The following is a 23,619-nucleotide window of genomic DNA, read 5'->3' as shown; positions in this document are numbered from 1 at the left end:
GAACATCCTCTTCTTCCAGCTCCTCACACTAGGTACCCCAGGGCCATTCTAGTCTGGCTTCAGCCCTGCCAATAAGCCCACCCCCTCTCGGCACACCCTCTCTGACCTCAGTTCCACGGCACTCAGGACCGCTCACACCACGCTGGCCTGGCCAGCTCCATCACCAGGCTTCCACTCCTTTCTCTGTCTATAGGGCTGACGGTGCCTCTGGGGCCAGCACGCTGCCTGCTGCGAGATCACCATGATAGGGGGAATGAAGCCTGTCCTGCCCAGAAGCAGCAGGTGTCTCTTATGGGGGCTCTGAACAGAGGCTGATCTAATCCTAATAAGGAATCCTAGGGCACCGGCTCCCTGCTCTCATAAAGCCACACTGGGTCTGTGGGGAGAGCTGCAGCCTGACGCACGACATGCTAAGAGCAGGGACTTAGCACCTGTGACTCCAATGCTGGCATCGCACTGCACTGAGCCTGGAGAGAGGGTGTCCCTGCCATCTAGCAAGGCTCTGGCAGGGAATAGGTGGAGAGGGCTGTAGAGACCCCAGCAGCCCCGGATGATCTCCCCTGGCAAGCTCTCTAGCTGCTTAACCACGGCTGGGATGGAAGGAGCCTGGGAGGCAGGGGCAGACCTGGCTGGCTGCGCACAGGTTTGAGTGGTTACTGGCAGCAGCTATTTGGTCACATGAGACTCTCCTTTCCAATGCAATAATCCCCACCCCAGACTGCACGCCGGCTTCACGCACTCACCCCACTATGGGACTGAAACCTGACCTCCACTCAGGGAGTGCCAGGACCATCTTACTGGCCCTGCATCTGCCAAGCGGGGGGGATGACACCGGCCCCTGTCCTGGAGCACTGGGCCCCATCATGACAAAAGGGGAGAGGCAAGCCCCAGGCCCTGTCCCACTGAGGATGGGGGCAGGGGGCAAGCACCAGGCCCCATCCACCATCCCACAAGCAGCATGGGGGCACAACACTAAGCCCATCTTGCCAAGCTTCCAACGCTACCTGCTGGTAACTCCATGTTCCCGCAGAGAGAGGGCAGCAGTCCTGAACAGTGCAGGAGTCACCCAGTCCATGGGAAACTCCCTCTCCCTCCCCCGCCTGGGGGGTCCTTCCAGAAACCATAGCACCCCAAGGAATGAGCCCCGCAGTGAGGGCCCAAGGTCCTAGCCTAGTGGCTGAGGATTCCTCTAAAACTGTGCTGAATCAGTCTGCTCTTGGGACCAAAAAAACCTGGGCTGGATTCTTGTGTCCCTGGAACGGACTCCAAGCACACTCCTGCCAACTGTTTGATGTCGTGTTATTTCCAGAGCCCCTGCCAAGCCCGCGCTGGGCCTAGAGCAGGCCCGTAACTCTATCAGCTGAGTCTGCAGCCTCCTCGGCTAATCTAGGGCTGCACCTCCTAAAACCTCGGCCGTTGTTTTCCTGTTTCTCCATCCTAATGTATCTGGCACGGAGCGAGCCACTGGCTGCATTGAACTTTTACAGAGGCGGTTTGTGGGGAAAGTGCTGGGCTTCAAGCCAGCGCCCAAACCAAACCGCTCCTCCCAGCGCGTGGGCTGAGGCTGGAGAGGGCAAGCATCACCCAAGACACCACGTTAGACATGCCCTCCTTCCCAGAGGCCTTCAGCAAAGGACATCTACATTCCAAAAGGCCTGAAATGAGAGGGGCCTTGTGCTTCCTCAGCTGATTGGAGCAGCCCTCTGTTCTCTCTGGATCCCCCTGCCTTCTGTAGTGTGTGTGGTTAAAGCTCTGGTACTGAGAAGCCATGGACTGTCCCCATTAAAGTTTCCCTTGGAGCAGCACTTACCTGGTCTCGGGGGGCAGGGGATGCACCGGTTCACCCCCCAGAAGAGTCCCACACTGCCACAGCAATCCTCGAACTTGGCCAGGCCCTCCAGTGGGTTAGCACACTGAAATGGAGAAGAGGAGGCATCAGGATTCTCAGAGTGGGTCTATGCCAGGCACCATTCCCAGCCCCTCCACCCTTCCAGGACAAGAATATCCAAGGGAGGGCAGCATGGGAGGTGGTGTAGGATGAGAGGGGCAAGGAGGAGGAATAAAGCCATGGCTCACTGCAGAGGAGGGGAGCAGAGCCAGCACAAGGGATGACTGCCTCTTGGCTAGACAGTAACACAGCCGTCACAGCAAAGCTCCCTGCAGGGCCAGAGCAGGGCCAGGGACACAGTTTAAGACAGTAAACAGTCTAGTAGACAGAAAAACACGAGCCTCCCTATGACTGCCCCCTTGGAGGGGCTGGGGGTGCTAGACAGAGCAGAGCATGACCCAGAGATGATCACCCAGCAAAGCCCGGGATAAGGCCAGTGCCTGCTCTGAGCCACCCGGGGATTACCCAGTGAGATGGGTGCACAGCTCCAGCCCACATGGGGAGCTTGTGGTAAGATGTTTTTGTTTGCTTAATGAGTCTCTTTCCCTCTCTGGATTACAAGCTTCCCCGCTAGAGTTGAGATGTCGCAGCCCACAGGCCAAATCTGGCCCCCATCCATCTGACACATGGCCACATGCCCAGTGCTCACATTCCAATCACCTCTGCTTCAGACACAGACAGAAGAGACAAATACTTCCTGCCTGGGCTCCTCGCCGTCACCCAGGCTGCTCGGCCACAGCTCCAGTTAAACAAGGCATGTTCCCAGCAAGCGCGGCCCCTCTTCCCACTGCAGAGCTCCCCTCTGCAGATTTATGGGTCCCACGAGAGCACCATCATATCTCTAACGGGGCCTCCTTTAACTTGGCCGCTCGGAGGGAGAGTCCCCTGGGACTGAGGTCGGGTTTAGAGAGCTCTCCATCTTCACACAGCTGAATGGGGCTTTTCCAGCCCCGCATTCACATGTCAAATGTTTGGGACCTGATCTCATTTATTTTTGCTTTAGGAAATTGCTGAAAATTAAATCCAGCTAAAAATGTTTTGGATGGAAAAGAGCAAATGACGGGAAAGGTACCAGGAATAGATTGAGAGCAAGGGCTGTATTCGTGGTGCTGGGGGAGAAGGAAGAGTCCTGGTCCATCAGACTATAGGTCTCACTCAGAACTCGCCCCTGGGAATTCGCAGGTGTTAGACTGGGGGCCAGAAATCTCCAATGAGGAAAAGCAAAATAATAAAATCCAGTCAGTGCAGGGGAAGGGCTAGACAACTCCCCAGGGGCATTTGCTTCCCTAGCTCTGACCAAGATGCACAGGAAGGCAACAGGCCATGAAAATCAGACTTTCACTTACTGTGTGAGATTGAGGGGAACTTTCCTATGTTTCCTACCCAGTAATCAGACAGTCTTGTTGTAAATGTTTCTATAAGTAGGGCACCTATTCAAAGGAGACTGTATGTGAGAGGTGTCAGGGCTGAGCAACACAGACACAGGGTACAACGGGGCCCAGGCAGCGACCCCAGGTCCCACTGGCATGCCCTCTTTTTCCGACTTTGGGTCACATGCAGGCACTACATCACTGCAACTGCACACACAGCACACAGATGCAGCACGTGCACCACTCAAGTGCACTGCACTCTGCACGCCCAGCCTGCATACCAGCATGCCGCATACGCACTGCGCCACATGAACTGCAGTCATGTTCATACACACTCACTGCTCCATGCACCACCTCCACCAAAGCAGGACAGGTGCAGCCCTTACCTGTCCATGCAGTGTCTCCCGGAAACATCTTCCCATAAGCTCTGGGGGCCGCTGCTGCTGGCCTCTCTCTGTGGTGATGCTGTTGCTGTTCCCATTGCTGTAGCTGTGCTGTGGCCCAGTGGGTAGCTGAGACAGGAGTACAGCCTCCACACTGTTCTCCGCCGATTGGCCCAAGTCGCCCCTCACCCTGGCCACCTGGTGAATCTGCACAGTGGCCTCTGGAGGGTGCTTGATGTGGACGTTCACCAGGGAAGGGTTTAAGGAAGCTGGAAGATGAGTTTAGACCAACACTGACAATTCAGCTACGCTTGCCCAGGTGACCTACTTGGCACTGGGAGCAGCTCCTCGTTTGCCAGTGAGTCACTGTGGAGGGGACACTGACTGCTGAGGCCACTCTGGGACGACCACACTGGGAAATCCAGAGAAAACCTGTGTCATGAAGGAAAATGTCTGCCTAGTCTCCCAGCTGGGCAAACCCCGAAGAGCCTTCCTGCGCAACCTGAGACAAGCTCGTCAAGAACCCACAGTACAGTGCTTAAGTGCAACACTCTTGGTTAATGTCATGCTACGGTGAGGGTAGGGGTTATATGCACAAGCCAGGAGAGTCCAGTGTTCCCATGGCAGCCTTCGCACAGACTACACTTAGAGGCACATGCCGAGCTCCCACTGGCTTCAGCTTTGTGGCTGCGCTCATGGCACTGTGGGCACCCGAACTCTGATATTCCCTGACAGCCATGCATTGAAATTCCTACCCTGAGCACTGCCTCAACAGAGCAGTAGGGTTTAATTCCTGTGGGTGCTTCTCACAGCATGAAAAAGGCACAGCACTCAGGTCCTGCTGCCTCTGGGTGGCCGAGGCCTTGCACACTCGGGACTTGCTCATCTGCATGCACTCTCACACGGCCATGTCACCATGTGCTCGCAACAAGCTCCCACACGCAAATTCAGGCACTTGCACCCCTTCCCAGGCCCTCCCAGAGAGCCCATGATCTAATAACTGACTGGTCCGGAGAGGAGAGGGTGAGGGCGCTGGAATACTGAGATACCTGGACCTGCTCAGAGGTGTGTTCTCACTCGTGGGCATGAGAGAAACCGGGAGGGTTTTTCAGCAAGGTGGGGAGGTCATGGGCTTCCTGGGAGGAAACTGGCACCAGGCTTGGGGGAAGGGCAGGTACAATATTTTAATCTAATAACAATCACTCCATCCCCTACTTCATGTATGGAATGTGGGGTGAGTGCGAGGGATGGGGCTGTCCAAGGTGCAGAGAGTGTGTCAGGGTTAAGGGATCCACTGTCACTGGGACCAACCCCTTACCTCCTTCTTCCACTGACCCCAGAGCTAGCCCCACTGCTTCCTCCCCCTATTATCTCCCAGACCAGAGCCCTCCCTCCCCTGCCCCATGAATTCCACACATCCCTGTCCAGAAATGTTCTAGTCTCCAGGGCCCAGGCCCGCACTCACCGAGCTGGTTGGACAGAGGCAGCGTGTACATGGACTGCTTCATGGAGCCGCTGGCCAGGGTCTTCGGGACTCTTCCCACTTGTTTTTTTTCCAGCTTTGGAACTGGCAGGTGGCAAAACTTCCCTGTGGAGTTAGACGGGCACCAGCACTCATCCCTGCCAATGCAGCGCCCTCCGTTCAGGCAGGGGATCTGGCAGAAATCTGTAAGGCAAAGAGAGACCAGCTTAACAGAGGAGCCTAGCTACTCTCTGTGGCTGAGGACCGGCCCAGCACCAGCCCTGGGATCCCAGACGAGTGGCCTGGCCCGGCAGCAGCCTTGCAGTAACCAAGCAGCAGGCCCAGCACAGCAGCAGGCACCTCATTTCTTGAAAGCAGCCTGGATTCGCCACTGAGGGTCACTCTAACCAGCAGAGAGCAAGAGGAGAAACCACAGACCCTAGCTTAGCTCAGAATGGAATGAGTTTCTTTCAGTCAGACACTGAGGAAGATCTGCTCTCCCTTGGGCTTTGTCGCTGTGGCTGGTGAGAGAGAGAGAGACAGACAGACTGACACACACACGCACACACTCCGCTGCAAAGCCCCACAGATCCAGGGTGATACTGCTGGCACCAGCAGGATCTCTTAGAGGTGGTTGGGGGCTAATGTAACAGCACACAGTGGAGTCAGAGAGGAGTTAGCATGCCCCCAGCATCCCTGCCCTCAGCATCAGAGTTTCCAAGAAACCTGGTTGGGCGGGGGTTACTATTCACAAGCTAAGTGGCAGGGGAGCTCAATGGACATGGAACAGGCAGAGGACTGAGTTTGAAGCCTCTCTCTGGGCCTGTCCCGTGTCTGCAGAAGCTGATACAGTACTGGGATGGGATGGAGGAATCAGAAGGGAAGCAGGAGTCGTTTGCCTGCACAGCTTCAGGAAAGCATCCGCAAATGACACCGCAAGTGACTCCTTTCAGTTCTCATCACAGGGCAGGATTGAAGCAGATGACCCAGGGCCTATTCTAATAAGAGTTAGGTGCCTGGGGTTAACTAACAAATCAACCTCTCTCCTGGATCAATGAGACATTCCTGCCTCAGGTCCCCTGGTGACCTGTTAGACTTGGGGTGAAGCTGTGTGCCTGGCAGATGGGCAGGGCCGGCTCCAGGCACCAGCGCAGGAAGCAGGTGCTTGGGGCGGCCAATGAAAAGGGATGGCACATCGGGGTCTTCGGCGGCAATTCGGCAGCGGGTCCCTCAGTCCAGCTGCCAAATTGCCGCCGAAGAATGAAGCGGCGCAGTAGAGCAGCCGCCAGAGTGCTGCCTATCGAGGCTTTTTTTTTTTTCTTTCTTTCTTTTTCTCTTCACCGCTTGGGGCGGCAAAAAAGCTGGAGCCAGCCCTGCAGATGGGCACCCACCATTCTCCAAGAACCCCACTTAGAGATCACTCACTAGTCAGGAGATTTTGGGATCACTCAATCAGTCTTTGGGAGGAGACACCCAGCTGTGTTGGGGCAATTCACACAAACCACCTGCTTGGCTCAGTCCCCACCTTTGCCAGGGCTTCTCTCAAACTCCCCTGGTTTTGGAGGGACTCTAGTGCTTCTGAAACAGTTCATCTCACCCCCATGGGATTGCCGAGGCTAGCAAATGAAAAGCCCTATCCCACCACCCAGGGAGCCAGTGCCTGAGTGGATCCCTGGTGAGAGGGGCAGACAGCCTGACCAACTCACTAGATGGCACAGAAAATTCCCAGGCAATCCCACCATCCAGAAAACAAGAGGAAAGATTTCAGCAGCCCTGTTCACTGAAACAACTCACAACCTGAAGCCAGCTCTCCTGGCTGCCACATGAGTGAAAGGGGAGAGTAGGATGAAATTAGGTGATGAAAGGCAGCCCCAAGACTGGATGCCAATGAAAGCAGCAAGCTGGCCCTGCCTGGGAGCAAGACTGTGAGGCCTGTCTGCGGCTCTGACTGAAATCCGTTCTCCCCCCACCCAAAATGGGAGGAGTAGGGTGAAGATGAGGTTCCCCCCTCCCAGGAGGGTGTGTGTGTGTGTGTGCGTGTGCGCGTGTGAGAGAGAGAGATCGGCCCCCAGAGAAGATGAAATAGTTCCTGATTAGGAGAGTGAGACATTCTTCTGAGCACAGGGAGAAGCCATAGCTCAAGTCTGTAGGACCTGTTGAGACAGGAGGAGGAGCCCAGGCAGGGAGGAGGCTGGAGCCCTGGGATACTCACAGATGCGGAAGCCAGACTTGGGGTCATGGTTCTGGCCCCCCTGGCTGTACAGGGTGGTGGTGTCCCCTTTCTCACAGCTGTTGTAGCAGTGGCCACTCCGGCATGTCTGTTTGCAGATCGTGGGGGTAAAGACAATCTTTATCTTTCGGATTTTCTCTGTCAGGTTGGCCCCTGTGAAGGAAAAGGCCAGTGCAGAATGGAAGCAACAGAGCCAAGTCCCAGGAGCATCTGCACCCTAACTGCAGGACTTGCACATGGCATGCCAGGCACCAGGGCAGCTGTGGCTGTGCACTGCTGCACACTGTCTCTGACTGGATCATTGTTCTGCTGTAACTGTGTGGAGAGGGAGTCATTCTCTGCCCAGGGGTCTAAATTGTTCTGTGATTCTGGCCATTGCTTCTTGGCCTTTTTCGGATTTAGCGAATGTCACTTTAGAAGTAGTATAAGCTAAACTGGGAAAAGGCCACTCATAATGGAATAAGCGTGTCCCCACAGGGGGTCATACCAGTACAGATGTACAGGTATAATTATACCGGTATGTAGTCAAGCCCTAACTGTGGCATTTCCTGACTTCCAGACGTTTCACCGTGCACTCTTCTCGTTCCTTAACAGTGTTTTCTGTGAAGAATTTCCTAGGTGTTTGTTTTTAAGGAGAGAAAAAAATAGCTAAACTATTCAAACCAGAAAAAGGAGCAGGCTCTCTCTCCAGGCCTGCCGTGCTCTGCTGGCTGGCAACGAATGGACGAAAGGCCCCAGCCAGCCCACAGTCTGGAGCTATTTGGCTAGATGCCACCTGCACATTCTGTACCCCACATCTCAGGAGGCCCACAGGAGAGAGCCCCCATTCAGGAGCTGCAGAGGGCACTTTGAACCCTTCCTAGGTGTGTCTGGGTCGGGTTCTCTCCTAGCAATCTCATACAAGCTGTCTCTAGCAGCCTTGCCTCTCTGCACCTTACAAGGCCTATGGGGGCCAGCCAAGAGAACCAACCACAAGTAGGTTATACAAATCAGACATCCACAGCCAAATCAGGGAGCAGAGAATTGCTGCATCCCTGCTCTCTGATTATACTGAGAGAGAATTGACTCAGACAATGTCCAGAGTGTGAAATTCCCATCCCAAGTTACTATCTCTGGGAGCATTTATCATATTCCCCCAAGCCTTCTCTCTTCCTTACCATCTGCACTTTGCTCCCTCAGTCCATCCTTTTGCAACGGGACTTCGCCAATCTCTACAGCATTCGTACTTGCTTTCTCTATCTCTTTAGAGCTGAACACCATCCCAGGGAACTGCTGGCTCCAGAGCAGTGTGAGAGCAGCATTATGCCCTCTCTCAGTTCACACACATGCATGCACCCGTTACTGGTTTTTGTGCCCCTAGGAGTATAGGTTCCATTTGCTGATATCCTGTCACCCAAGCCATCTCCAGCACTTGCTGTTCACCGCAGACTCCCCCTCCATCCCTAGGTTTCTCTCCATGCTGCTTACTTCCCTCTCCTTGGGGTTGGACTTTCCACTCACTCACTAGAGCTGAATCCCAGTGTATTGCCTGCAGCCCCTCCACTCTGTGAGGTGCTAGGCAGATGGTCTGGGCCTCCTGTGTATTTGCTACCCCTCTGATTATCATTTTGGTGTCATCAGCAAATGCAGCCCCTCCCAAGGAGGCCCTTGAGAAATACTGGCAGCCCAGTAGGTCTTACCCCAGAGAGACAGCGTATGCTCTTGATAGGCTGCATGTGGTCCAGAGCTGCTCTGTTCATGCCCATTCCCATTGGGTAGAGCATTGGACGTTAGCTGAGTATTACCAGCTGGGTAGCGACGGACAGTGCGTGAAGACCCAGTGTGCTGGGAGACAGGGGAGACGATTCTTCCTTGAGTCCTATGGAAAAGAATATTTACTACAATGACCATGCCACGCTCCTGCAGCTGCGCCCTGAGTGTTCTATATGAACCCGCACTGGTATGCTCGAAACCCCAGCCTCCTGTCTGCCAGTCAAGGTAAGCAGCACCCACTCTTCACCCCCTCCAGACCACTGCCCACCCTGCCATTTCACCGCAATGCTAGTGACCTCCCGGTGCCTCTCCTGATGCATCTCCCACAGGGCTTCCTGGCTCAGAGCTCTGTATGTCATATCAGCCCATCACCCTCCAGGATAATACAGAGTCCGGTTCTGTCACTAAACAAATGTTTGGATGCTAATTGGGCAGGCTGCACTCACCTTTCCTGGAAAACATCTCAGTATAAAGGCACCGAACCCAGGGGGCACAATGGCTTCTTTCCCCACCTCACATGCAGCCCACAGCATGCACTGGAAAATAGTCTTACACTCTGAAAAAAGCATGCAGCTCCTGTGAGTACCAGGGGGCTGCAGAGTCCCTGCAGGCCCTGGGCAGTGGAAGCATGGCCTCAGGGATGAGCAAACTGCAGCGGCATGAGGAAAGCTGCAGCATGGACTGTAGTAGAGCTGAGGTTGCAGACTGAACTGAGCCTGATGGGCTGCAACAGTCAAAGAAATCCCCTGCCTGGGCACACAAGCACCCGGGCAGTCACACAAAGCCTGTTGCCCACATGGCCATGCTCAGAGGTAACCCCCTTCCTGTCCTGGTGCACTCAGCTTGAAAGCCATGAACTCAGGGGACACCTGAAGTAGAGATAATGCTGGAACCATTCACCAGGCATGCCCCAATACCGTACAGCCAGGTGATGAACCTGCTCAGAGTAATTAAGAAAGCCAGTCTGGGAAACGTGCAAGGAGAGGAAACAGCTGCTCCCAGCCTCTTATTCACTTTCCTCTCTGCCTGCAGTGCCATCCCTATGCAGGTCCTTCTGTCTGTCTGCCTGCCTGTCTGTCCAATGCCCAGCAGAGGAATGGAAGACCATACCACAGCAAACAGATGGGCACCAGACATGAGACCCAGTTCCTCTCATCTCATGTGCTCCAGATAAACAGTTCTCTGGACCCAAGACCTGTGTGCTGGAGCATCTGTGCAGAGGCACACACAGAGCAGCACTATACTGCTCACTCACAGTAGCAGAGCAAATAAGAAGCAACCCTGCCTCAGTAGGACTGTTGCAGGGAACAGATTCAGTGCTGTGGGATAATATGGGCTGTACTAGAGTTTAATCCAGCAGCCCAGGGATTAGTTATCTTTGAGTCAGTCACACTTGCACATGCCAGCTCCTGCAAACAGACAAAAATGGTACATTGTTACAACTGATGTTCTAGCTTGCGCCTGTTTTAAATTAATTGCTCTGGAGAGAGCTATGCAGAAGAGCAGCCTAACATCTGCTAGGAAGAAGGGAGCTGCCTCTGGAGCTGGTCAGTCTGCTGCTTAGGCCAGCCTGATCTCTCTTCTGTCTTGTATAAAAGGGAACCATTCCAAAAGGAATCCAAGCTGGGGCTAATATACAAAGGCCTGCATCCGTTAGATCGGCAGTTCCCAAACTGGAGTTCGTGAACCCCTGGGGGTTTGTGAAATGTTACAGGGGGTTCTTGGGGAAAAATTCCCTAATGGCAGACAGAGCTGTCCCTAGGGACCCCAGGCAGCACTGGGCCAGCAGCCCAGAGACCCTGGACTTCCAAGAGCTAAGCAGATCAAAGCAAGCCTATCTATCACACTGAGGAGATTTAAACTTCAAGACTCCTCATAAGAAATGGAAAGAGGGGCGGATATATTTTGCTGTTTTTAAAATTATATAGGCAGCTAGTATTGTTTTTAAAATTATGATGAAGAACAAATTTAAGCTTTGTTGTAACGTGTGTTGTTTGCCTGGACTGCTCAAGACCTGAATGCTTGTGTAGGAGGAACTCTTTGAGTTGGCTTCTTAAATACCTTCATGCTGTTTCATATCTGATACTCCTTGATGAAACATGGGAGCCTTGTCTTATAACAGTCTTATTCAAAGTGATACAAGCTATGAAAGTGAGATCTGGAAGAGTGTTACTGTTTTCATAATATAATAAAAATATTATAATGATAAATAATAATAATAATAAATAGTGTGTAATAAGCATGTCATAAAAACAAATTTCATATTTCCAAGATCACTGCTTTTATAGTTTATACTCAGGCAAAGGAGAAAATCTCTGGAAATATTCATTTTTAGGAGGGGGTTTGCAAGACTTGACGTTGGGGTTCACAGGTTATTAAAGTTTGGGAACCACTGCGTTAGATGAATGGTACGGAGTCAGGTGAGGTGGCATCCTGGGGCATCTGCAGCCTGATCCCAGGAGGGGGTTTGCAGTCATACGTACCATTTGTGCAGCCTGGCTGGGTTATGCCAGTACGAGTCTCTCACCCTCTGATAAACCATTCATGAAATAAAGCAATTCTCTCCTAGCACAAGGAAATCCCTGAGCCTCTGGGAACCAGCTCCATCACTACAGTGGGGAGTGTCTATATCAGATGGGACCATGCTGATGGAAAAAAGTCCTATAGCTCCTCTTATTACCCTTCTCACTCCAGACACAAGTTCCTCTCACTATGGGAGCTTCTTTGGGGAACGAGTCCTCAACCCTATCTGAGTCCTGGGCACTGACGAGACCAGAGACACAGGAGAGAAGCTGGGCCAAGGAAATAAACAAAACACAGAGCCCATAAAAGTCATGAATGGGGGAAACTTTACAGGGAACAAACTCCCACTAATGCATTTACAGCTTTGGGGGTAACTTTGTTCGTGGGTTTTGGCATTTTGCAGAAGCCAAGCAAGGAGAGTACAAAGCTGCTCCCAACTTCCAAGGCCATGCTCCTTATTACCCATCATAGAGGCATTCTGGTCCCCAGCACAGAGCTTCTTGCATTCAGCAGCTCTTGGGTAAACATCTCCAACTGCTCCTGTCACAACCCTTCGCTGTCATGCTGGCTCCTGGCTCCCCTCTGGTGACCAACAGAACCAACCGACCAGGAGCGCTGCCTTTGTCAGCATACGACTTGATTACAGTATATAAGTACCTTCACGGGGAGAAGATGCCAGGTACCAAAGGGTACTTACATTTATTGGAGAAAGGCATAACAAGAACCAATGGCTAGAAGCTGAAGCCAGACAAAGTTAGGAATAATAAGGCACAAAATTTAAAACAGTGACCAAACTGTTGTAAAGAAACTACCAAGGAAGTGGCACACTCTCCATATTCTGTGTCTTCAAATCAAGACTGAATGCCTTTCTGGAAGATATCTTTTAGTCAAACACAATTTATTTGGCTCAATATAGGAGTAACTTGGTTGAAATTTGATGGCCTGTGATGTACAAGAGGTCAGACTAGATGATCTAATGGTCCATGCTGGACTTAAACACTATGAATCTATGAAGAAACAGATTTATTATAAAGCCAGAAGTCTGCAGGCCCAGATGGCGTTCACCCAAGAGGTTTTTTTGGTTTTTTTTGCAGGAACTGGAGAATGAAGTGACTGAGTTGCTAATGAAAATACGCATTCTTTCGTTAAAATCAACTTCTATACTGGGAGGCTGAAGTGTAGCAAATGCTGTACTGATCTTTTAAAAAAAAAAAACCACTGGAGTGATCCAAGGAATTACAAACCAGTGAGCTTTACGTCAGTACCTTGTAAACTGGCTGAGTCGGTAATTAAAAATAGATTTGTAAATTGCAGAGGTGGACATGATAGGGAAAACCAGCAGGGCCTCTGTAAAGAAAAGGCATGCCTCTCTAAGCTGCTAGAATTTCGTGAGCATGTCAGCAAGAGTGGCTAACAGAGAGCTGGTTAATACAGTTTATCTGGACTTTCATAAAGACTTTGACAAAGTTCCTCACAAGAGGCCATTAAACTGAGTAGTCACAAAGTGAGAGGTTAAAATTCTGTCACAGACCAGAAACTGGCTAAGTGACAGAGAACAGAGTCAGAATAATTGGTCAATTTTCAGCATGGCAAAGGCTTAACAGTGGGGTGCCCTGAGTTTCTATGCTGGGACTGTTGTTTAAATATATTTATCAATGATCTGGGAAAGGAAATGAACAAAGAGGCAGCAGGATTTGTAGATAACTCAAAATTACTTAGGTTATGCAAGACTACAGAGGATGGTGAGAAACTCCTCAGAGACCTCACAAAGGTAGAAGTAAGGGCAGCACCAGGGCAGATGGGGTTCAGTGTTGAGTAATGCAAATTAATGTAGATCAGAAGTAGTCATTTTAATTACTCACACACATTGCTGGGTTCTGAGTTAACTGTAACCACTCAGAAAGGAGACCAGGGCATCACTATAGCCAAGACAATGAAAACCTCTCCTCAAAGTGTAGCTGTGGTCAAAAAGGCACTGGGGTGCTTCAGGTCACTACCTGTGTAATGGAACCAGATCCCTCTGGGCTGGTAAAGGCCAGCAGGGAGACAGTGGGCCCTTTGTTCACAGAGAATGTCGGTGCCAGGTGATCTCCAGGAGGCTCTGGTGAGACCTTAACACAAGAAACCAACTCTTGATGCTAATAATTTTGCCTGCTTTTGATAGGTATCTAATCTCTGAAGAAAGATTCTTGAGGATTCTTGTGGCAGTATCTGCAATCTTCAGATTGCCCTGAGATGGTCTATCTGGTCTTAGACCTGGGTAAGGGACAGAAACTGAACTAGTAGTGGTGGTCAGTGATCTCCTCCTGGCTATGGATGAAGGCAGCACATCTGTGCTGATGCTATGAGGCCTGTGGCTGTGGTTGACAATGAGGTGTTACCAAGGCTGTGATCCTTAGCAAGAATAGATGGACTTGCTTTGAAGTGGTTTCATTTCAGAAGGACCCAGAGCATGATTAGAAGCAAATGCTCTCTTGTTTGTGTGCAAGAGGCCACTAGGAGGATTCAGAAGGAGACATGGGTGATAGCATTCACAGTATGAGGCATCTCATCCTAGCTGGGCATCTCCATTTCAGCCCAATCCCCTGGGGGAAACAGATGACCAAAGCCTTGTCTACACTATGTTCCCCTCCCCTGGTGTTAGTAATTTTGGGAGCCTCCGTGTTTTAAAAGAACAACATAGTTGACTCAGTGGTAAAATGCCAACAGCCCTGAGAGTCTTGTCTACGCTACAGCTGCCAACATTGCTACCACTGGTGGAACTCACCAGAAGCATCAATAATGGGAAATTTTAGGGAAAAAGACTAGAAAGAGACAAGGCCATTGCATCTTTCAAGACAGACAAAACCTCTAATGAATTTCTAAGGTAAAAATACAAAAAAAAAAACCCACAAATTTTAGGCCTTATTCTTGAAGCAGCACAAAGGCCCACATCCAGTTTTTATTTCCCTTTAAGTAGTTTAATGTGATTTTTTAAGGATTGTGAGTTTCCAGATCCATGAGGGGCTCCCAGCACTTGGGCTGAGCACTGCTAGGATCTGGTTTTCATAAATTTACATAAACAAATACAATTTGTTCTTTCCATGAGCACTGGGTGATGAAATATGAAGCCAAATTGGGGTCCCGCAACATCCAGTCCCCACATCCAATGGCACAGTTAGCACTTCCCTTAACATCCAATCTAGGCTCGGCTTCTTGCCTCCATCTCATTTCATACAGAGAGCAATAGTGAAATTGGGAGCCCTATGTGAGTACAACGCTCAAGAAAGCTGTGGCCAACTATACTCTGCCATGGCGAGGAGCAGCCAGTGGCATACAGACAGTAGAAGACCAGCCAGGACTGAGTCTATATCAAGACACCAACACGCTGGCCCTTCCAACCAGTGTTTGTTCTTGCAATCTTACCCTCAGCTGATTTTTTTTGACACATCTGCACAAATATGCATTTTCGCCATTCTTCTAGTGCTCCCCATCAGTCTCTCCCAGCATCTCCCATGAGAAATTCATACAATTATACCCAGACCTGACCTCCCACAGAAGCCATGGCATGGCTAGCCTGCAGATCTCAGACGTTCTGCACACAGCTATGAACACCCCCAATTTGCTATCACAGCCCTTTTGGGAAAAGCCCACCCAATGTTCCCACAGCTCTCAAAGGCGTCATTGAGATGAGGCCATGTATTTCCAGTAAGGCCAGCTGGAGGTCATGTAACGGATATAACTTCCTGGGAGCCTCACACACAATGGCAAGAACTCTAAAAGCTTCTGCTGTATATATGGAAGCCTCCAAAAGAAGGGACGCTCTGAGGTCTCATGAAGCAAGCATGAAGACACCCACTGCCTTGGTAATAGGTTCGTTGTAGAACAATTTCAGCCCTGGGCAGCAGGGGCTCTCTGGGTAGCAGCACAGAGGAGCAGGCCAGTGACATGAGCTAATAGAAACTACAGCTCCTGTACTTCAAAACATACGGAGCATCTATCATCCTTGAGGGAGGAAGCACATGTGCCACAAGTAGGGGGTGGCCATGCTTTTTCCTCTGTCCAGCATCTGACCTCTTGTTTGAGGGACAACTCCGGGGATTTTCAGAAACCCCTATTTATGTAGTTAAAAACACCCATATGAATGGACTTTTCACAAAAAAGAGATGAACTTTGCTGTTAGGAATAAAAGTTGGTGAGATCTGCTCATCACATGGGGGAAGCACCTATCCTGCAAAAGGCATATAGAAATGGAACAAGACGGCCTGCATGAAAAGTGATGGGGAAAAGGCAGCCTGTTTACAGAGAAGGATCTGCGTCAGTGCACGGCAGGGGGGGATGTTGATTTGCTTTTAATTAACTTGTTTATTTGGTTCCATTATAGGCAGATGCGTTTCAGGATTTGTACATTAAGCTAGGTAACACGGCCATCTGCTGCAGGAGTCACAGAAAGCAACCAGCAAGGAGTCTCTTTCCAGCTCTGTTTGCCAGCTCCAATCCAGCCCCCCGTCAGGCTCCCTGGCTGGTTCAGGTTCAAGGTCGGGGAACAGGAAAGAGCTTTTCACCTTTAGAGCTCCAGCTACAATCTAGCCCCAGGTCAGGGGGCTGACTGGCTCAGAGAGGTTGAGGAATAGAACCTTTTCTGTTTAAATGCAGCCTGAGTCTGTAGTGGCTAGAAATCATCACCCTCTCGCAGCCACTTGGTGGCCCTGGATATGTGACAGGAGTTGAGTCTCAGTCCAGTTCCCAGTGGTCCAAATCGCAAAAACCACATTGCCCCCTCCCCCGACCCCTTGCTGAATATCCCAGCAGTGAGACTAAGGGCTGAAAATAGTGACACTCTCTCTCGCTGCTAGCTGGGGCTGCTTTGGGCCAGAGTAGAGGTTGAGAGGCAATTGCGGAGCTTGTCAACCACTGTCCATGCCCACACCTGTTCAAGGGACAGGCCTGAAAGTTTAGGAGGATGGGACAACCCCAGGGATTATGCAGTGAGACAGTGAAAGCCCCAGGGCTTTAGCCTCATGCAATCCTTCAGAATCCCTCAGCACTGTGTTATTCATTTCCACACTTCCAGCCAGGCACATGGCCAGCACAGCTCTCTGCAGCTTGGAGCCTCTGCCTAGCGGCAATGGTCTCTTCCTTTACAAAATGGGACTGGCTGCCAAGCAGCTGGTTTCCCTGTTCTTCATCTGTCAGGGCTGCTGACAGCACTCTCCATTCAGGCCCAGCATGTGTGACAGAAACAGCACGCAGCCTCCCGGGACAGCCTCCCCCCTTCTGAGTTGTTTTAGGGAACCCACCACAGTGATATTGATATCCGAGCACCTGGCTAATGTTTGCAGTGCTATTATGGGAAGGCTGGGGCAAAGTGGCAATGGCATTCTGCTCTGAAGGTGCTGATGTTTGTGCTCATCCTGATCTCTCCTGGGATCCAGATCCAATGGCCAGTTGCTGACAAAGCCAAGTCTCCAGCACACAGGAGTTTCACTCCTAAGGGTGATGGCTTCACTGAACCAGTGGAACGTGGCTGTCACTGCAGGAAATAAAAACACAGGGAAAGCTGGTCTCTCAGGTATTCTATAGCGGTTCTTATTCCATCTTGTCACTGTAGCCTCTGGGCACCTTCCTGGATATACTGCATTAAGTGAGGTGGCTAACATCTATATTGGTTCGCTCTCTCACCCTCTCCCGAGAGGAGAATTGTGTATGAAGTAGTGTTTTGTTTTGGTAGGGTTGTGTTGGCGGTCATTTTCCTCCCCTTAGGTACATGCTGCTCTGTGTTTATATTAGAGAAGGCAGGTCAAAGAAGCATGCCTTACACTTGGAGAGGAAAGAGGTGAGGTTTGTGACACTCCTTGGTTCCTGGGGAGTTTGTTCCAGTCTTGGACCAGCCCTTAAGAAAGCTCTGTCTTTTGCATAGAAAAGGCAACTTGGATCCACCTCATGAAAAGTTTTAAGGCTGAAGACTGAAGCCCTGAATTTAACCCTGAATTCTGCGGCAAGCCAGCACAGAGAGTGGAATACTGGGTTGATAGGCTCCTGGAGGCTGGTGTTGCTGAGCAGTCAGGCTGCTGCTTTCTGAACTAATTACTTTTTTTTTTTAAAAGGTCAGCATTTTTATCACAAGATATAGGGAATTACAAGACCAAGCCTGGACCACCAAAACTAAGTCTATCTGACAGAAGGTGGCCTAGTCTTCTCAACAGCTGGGAGATAGATGAGAGCATTTTTCATGACCACAGCTATTTGGGTATCTAGAAGCTGTGAGGAATCCAGGCAGACACCAGACTGTGGCCTATCTTAATGGTCTGAGGGTAGATGCCCTCAGTGGGGCAATGTTGTAGAGGTGGAAAATTCCTGCAAGTGCTTCCCCTCTCCCCACCACATCAGTGTGACACAGGCGTACACAAGTGTCCAACCAGCTTCTTCAATATTTCACCGGCAGGGGCCTCTGCTGAAAGCTAAGAACTAGCTGATTGTCATGGGTATTGCGAGATGTTTGCACAGGAAATAACTGTAGAATTACATAACACATGGGATATTGGGGTTCAAAACTGTTGAAGCAAAACTAGTCTCCTGAGTGAGGCAGGTCTCAGGGCTAATTCAATCAACGTTGAGAGCGGTGAACATCTGTGGAGACAGCACTTTGTTTATAGTCTGAGCCTGGTGGAGGCTTGAGGATTTACAGAGACAAAAGAACCCCAAGAAAAGTCTCTGAAATAGGGCACCCCCTGGGGTAAGAGACAATAGTCTGTAACTATGTAAGAGATGAAGAAAGAGCACAAGTTATTAGCCACTACAGAAGAGAGACTCTGCCGGGGGGAGCCTCATAAAAGGTGGACCCCAGCTTTCCAAACTGGACACGCGCTGTAAGAACTAAACACTTGGAGAGAAATACCTTATCAGACAGGGAAGTAACTTGTTAACAAGCATAGGCTACAGCAGGGGTCGGCAACCTTTCAGCAGTGGTGTGCCGAGTCTTCATGTATACACTCTAATTTAAGGCTTCACATGCCAGTAATACATTAACGTTTTTTAGAAGGTCTCTCTATAAGTCTATGATATATAACCAAATTACTGTTATATGTAAAGTAAACAAGGTTTTCAAAATGTTTCAGAAGTTTATTTAAAATTAAATTAAAATGCAGATCTTATTAGTTTAGTGTGATCCTTGCCCTTGCTTTTCCTTGCTGCGTTTTCCAATGTCTGGTGGCATACTTTAAGCTGCACACGGGCTTCTGAGTGATCAGTTGTTAACCGGCTGGAATCCCAGATCGGCAGCTGAGGTGAGTGGAGCTGGCGCTGGTAGGGCTGAACAGGGCCGGAGACCTGGACCCTGTATGGCAGGGGGCCTGCGCTGGAACTCCAACCGGAAGCAAGGTGAGTGGGGCTGCGGTGGGGACCCCGGCTGGCAAGGGGCCAGCAGCCGGAACCCCAGAGCAGCGGCGGGCTAAGCGGGTCAGCCCACCCAGCTCTGGGGTTTCGGCGGTGGGCTGAGCATCTCCGCCTGCCCCCGCTCTGGGGTTTCAGCCACCGGCTCCTGCCAGCCAGGGGTTCCTTCACCCAGGCCAGCAGCGCGCGCTAAGTGGGACCGGCAGCAGGACCCCAGCTGGCAAGGGCCCAACAGTGGGAATCCCAGAGTGGCGCTCAGCCCACCCTGCTCTGGGGTGTCGGCCACTGGCTCCTGCCAGCCGGGGTCTCAGCCCACTGCCGGCCTGGGGGAAGGAACCCCAGGCCAGCAGCAGGTGCTGAGTGGGACCAGCGACGGGACCCCAGCTGGCAAGGGGCCAGCAGTGGGAACCCCAGTGCGGCAGCAGGCTGAGCCGCTCAGCCCGTCCCACTCTGGGGTTTCGGACGCTGGCTCGTGCCAGCCCACTGCCAGCCTGGGGTTCCTTCCACCAGGCCAGCAGCGGGTGTGTTGAGTGGGACCAGCAGTGGGACCCCGGCTGGCAGGCGCCGGCAGTGGAAACCCAAGAGCGGTGGCAGGCTGAGTGGCTCAGCCCACCCCACGTTCTATCAAAAATTGGCTCGCATGCCACCTTTGGCACACATGCCGTAGGTTGCCAACCCCTGGGCTACAGATTGCATTTTGTTTTTCTTTTACTTGTAACCTTATGTTTCTAAATCCTTATTCTTGTTTTTGTTTGAATCCCTGTCTCAAGCCCGGTTAAGTAAACGTCCATTTAGTCTTACTATAGACACCACTAAGTGCCTTGGGGTAAGGAGACTGTTGAACTGAGGTGAAAACAGGGAACTGGGGCTCACTGCTTCCCTGGAGGCAGCGGATCGGTGACCATTGCAGGTATCCAGAAGATAAGTGATTGGGCACTTGAGTGTAAAAAAGTAGGGTGTGTAATTTGCTAGCCTGCTTTGGAAAAGAGCAGGCTGATGGAGCCCAGAGTAGAGCACTTGTGTTGCCAGCAGCCAGTAAGTGGGGAGGGCTTTCCCTGGGGGCACAGACAAGGCTCTCTCACACTGTAAGCAAGTGGCAGCGACTCACCCCAGGCACTGTGGGTAAAATCACCCCTGTCATTCCTGGATTCAGCTTCCATCCAGCTCTTCATTCACTTGATGATCCAGGCCAGGCCTTTGGAGAGCGCGTGTGAAGGTTTGTAGAGCCAAGTACCACATGGGTATTGCAGGCGTTTTAGTCCATGTTGCCTCACCATCTGCCTAATCAACACCTAACCAAGAGCAGCAGGCAGAACCAGCAGGAGGTACTGAATGGGGAGAGTGGTTACTGGACAGCAGGGGGAGAAAGTATTAACTACACATGGGACCAGCACTCTGCAGTCAGTATGACAGTGAGCACTCAACTGGCTCCCTCAGTTCAGATAGATCTGTCAAGGCCAAGGGCCACAGACCCCCACACAAGACCACTGCCTGTTGATGGGCCATGTGGCCTTCCCCACATGGGGCCACAGAGTAAGGACCTTCTAAAGAGACACCCCACTAATGTGCTGGTAATTTCATCCTGGCTTCTTCAGGCCAGAGTCTGTGCAAACAGTTCCAAGAGAGCAGTCCTGAGCCAGGACAGTGGCTGAGTCACACTCAGCTCCTGACAATCTGCCAGAACAGGCAGATTCACCTCTGTCTTATAACACCAATATCCTCCTCAGTATCAGCCCTGTCCATCTGCCCATCCCTTTGGCCAGACACACTCCCAGCTCCACGCTGCAGGGGGTGAGCCAGGGAATTGCTTCCCTCTCTGTAATGCTTCGCAGCCTCTGATTTTCCACTAAAGCACCAGAGCAGTACGGACAGCTCTCATCACACCAACGTCCACGTCTACAGGGATCAAAGGGAGCTGCTAGGCTTGGAAAGCCTCAAGCTGCTCACAGACCAGAAACTTCCCCTTTCTCAGACTCTGAATCGAACCGGATGCAGCAGCAAAATAAGGCCAGACACTCGGGGTAGGCTCTCCTCAGCCTCCCCCCAGGACTCAGCTTACTCTGAGGGTGCAGAAAGGTGGGTAGGGACCTCGGCCTACAAGATCTCACCCTTTCCCCTGGGCTCAAGGCTCATTACCAAAATCCCACGTCTTTTACCTCTGGAAACCGTAGTGTATGGTTTTTCTCAGTACTGGGGCAAACTGGTACCTTGTTAAGAAGCTGCCATTACTATGTCTGAACAGTCGATCCAGCTGCTGGCCCCAGATTTCTAGTAAGACTTTTACTGACTTTACAGGACACAAGTGTTCATCTGCACATTCCTTCAATACCACTTAAGCCTCCCTTCTCTTCTGGTCCAATTTTGAGACTTAAGTGCAGGCACACTGCTCCTGTAGATAGACTCATAGAAACGTAGGGCTGAAAGGGACCTCAAGAAGTCATCAAAACTAGCCCCCTGCACTGTGGCAGGACCAACTAATCCTAGACTGTCCCTGGTAGGGGTTTGTTCAGTCTGTTTTCAAAAACCTCTGAATCCCCATCACTGGATTCCACAACCTCCCTTGGAAGTCTATTCCAGAGTTTAACTACACTTATAAATAGAATGTTTTTTCCTAATCTAACCTAAATGTTCCTTGTTACAGATTAAGTCTGTTACTTCTTGTCCTACCACCAGTAGACATGGAGAACAATGGATCACCATCCTCTTTATAACAGCCCTTAACATATTTGAAGACTTATCAGGTTCCTCCATCAATCTTCTTTTCTCAAAACTAAACATGCCCAGATTTTTTTAAACTTCCTTCATAGGTCAAGTTTCTAAATCTCTTATTTGTATTGCTCTCCTCTGGACTCTCTCTTATTTGTGGCACCCAGAACTGGACACCGTACTCCAGCTGAGGCCTCACCAGTGCCAAGGAGAGCAGGACAATTACTTCCCACATACAACACTCCTGTTAATGCACCCTAGAATGATATTAGTCTCTTTCACAACTGTATCATATTATTGACTCATATTCAATTTGTGATCCACTCTAACCCCCAGATCCCTTTAAGCAGTATGACAATATGACCACCTAGCTAGTTATTTCCCATTTTGCAGCTGTGCATTTTATTTTTCCTTCCTAAGTGAAGTACTTTGCAAATGTCTTTATTGAATTTAATCTTGTTGAATTCAGACCAATTCTCCAATTTGTCAAGATCATTTTGAATTCTAATCCTGTCCTCTAAAGTGCTTGCAACCTCTTTCAGCTTAGTGTCATTTCCAAATTTCATAAGCACACTCTCCACTCTATCATCCAAATCATTAATATATTGAATAGACCCAGTACTGACCTCTGCAGGACCCCCCCAGATACACCTCCCAAGTCTGACAGCAAACCATTGATAACTACTCTCTGAGTACAGTCTTTCAACCAGTTGTGCGCACACCTTATAGTAATTTCATCTGCACCACATTTTCCTAGTTTGCTTATGAGAATGTCATGTGGGACTGTGTCAAAAGTCTTACTGAAATCAAGATATATTACAACCACTGCTTCCCTCCCATTCACTAGGTTAGGAACCCTGACAAAGAAGTAAATTAGGTTGATTTGGCATGATTTGTTTGTGACAAATCTATGTTGGCTATTGCTTATCACCTTGTTATCCTCCAGGTGCTTACAACTTGATTGTTTAATAATTTGTTCCAGTATCTTTCCAGGTATCAAAGTTAGGCTGACTGGTCTATAATTCCCCAGGTCCTCTTTGTTCCTCTTTTTAAAGATAGACACTATGTTTCCCCTTCTCCAGTCTTCTGGGACCTCACCTATCCTCCAGGAGTTCTCAGAGATAGTTGCTAATGGTTTCGAGATTGCTTCAGTTCTTTAAACAGCTTCCTATGAATTTAATCAGGCCTTGCTGATTTGAATACGTCTAACTTATCTAAATTGTCTTTAATGTGTTCCTTCCTGATTTTGGTTTGCATTCCTTTCCCCTTGTTGTTAATATTAATTGCATTTAGTATCTGGTCACCATTAACCTTTTTAGTGAAGACTGAAGCAAAATAGCCATTAAACACCTCAGCATAGCTGTACCGTTATGTTCCATGACTGCTGGGACCTGTCCATGGCTGACAATGGCACTAGCTCACTCACTCACTCTAAAAGCACCAAAGAAGGCAACAACAAATGTCTCCCTAAATAAAATGGCCTCCCTCCCACAGCTGCAGACCCACGACAAAGTGAGAGAAATCCTGTGTGAGAACGTATTGGGTTTGATGGAAGGCTATTTACTTTGTATATTTTGACATGTGATGTTGATATTTTGTTTTTAATGGTTACAAAGCTTTTACTTTTTTAAATCAATATCTACCGTCATTAAATAATTGAGTGACCTGCTCTGTTGTCTGACCTCCACCCCATAATTTTCTGCAACTGTGAAAATTTAAATAGATAAAATAGAAAAAAGGTTAGAAATAAACATTGATATTATCTGTTGAAATTATTTAAAAAAATCAAATTCTGTGAAGCCTAAACATAAACAAGCAAACAAAAACCTGCTAATCTACATATTTCTCCCACAGGCTGAAAAGGAAGAAAGAGAACCTGTGACTAAGTTTCCTTTGTTCTCTGGCTGGCTGGCTGCTCCACTAGTGAGCAAAAG

The 23,619-nt window shown here is 50.1% G+C and overlaps 1 protein-coding gene across 7 annotated transcripts in view; it reads right to left on the bottom strand.

Annotated features, from left to right (window-relative positions):
- Positions 1-23,619, bottom strand: part of LTBP2 (latent transforming growth factor beta binding protein 2) — a 143,554-nt gene that overhangs the window by 55,860 nt on the left and 64,075 nt on the right. For all 7 annotated transcript variants that reach the window (XM_039533759.1, XM_039533760.1, XM_039533754.1 and 4 more), the window contains 5 exons: positions 9,013-9,191; positions 7,316-7,486; positions 5,107-5,307; positions 3,645-3,910; positions 1,811-1,913 (listed from right to left, as the gene is read on the bottom strand). In XM_039533759.1, coding sequence (XP_039389693.1) covers positions 1,811-1,913; positions 3,645-3,910; positions 5,107-5,307; positions 7,316-7,486; positions 9,013-9,191 — 920 coding nt within the window. The remainder of the gene's footprint in view (positions 1-1,810; positions 1,914-3,644; positions 3,911-5,106; positions 5,308-7,315; positions 7,487-9,012; positions 9,192-23,619) is intronic.

This window comes from Mauremys reevesii, linkage group 4, assembly GCF_016161935.1.
Source record: "Mauremys reevesii isolate NIE-2019 linkage group 4, ASM1616193v1, whole genome shotgun sequence".
In the NCBI taxonomy this organism is placed as follows: domain Eukaryota; kingdom Metazoa; phylum Chordata; order Testudines; family Geoemydidae; genus Mauremys; species Mauremys reevesii.
The sequence above is the reverse complement of the archived record's forward strand: the minus strand, read 5'-3'. Positions and strand labels throughout refer to the sequence as shown.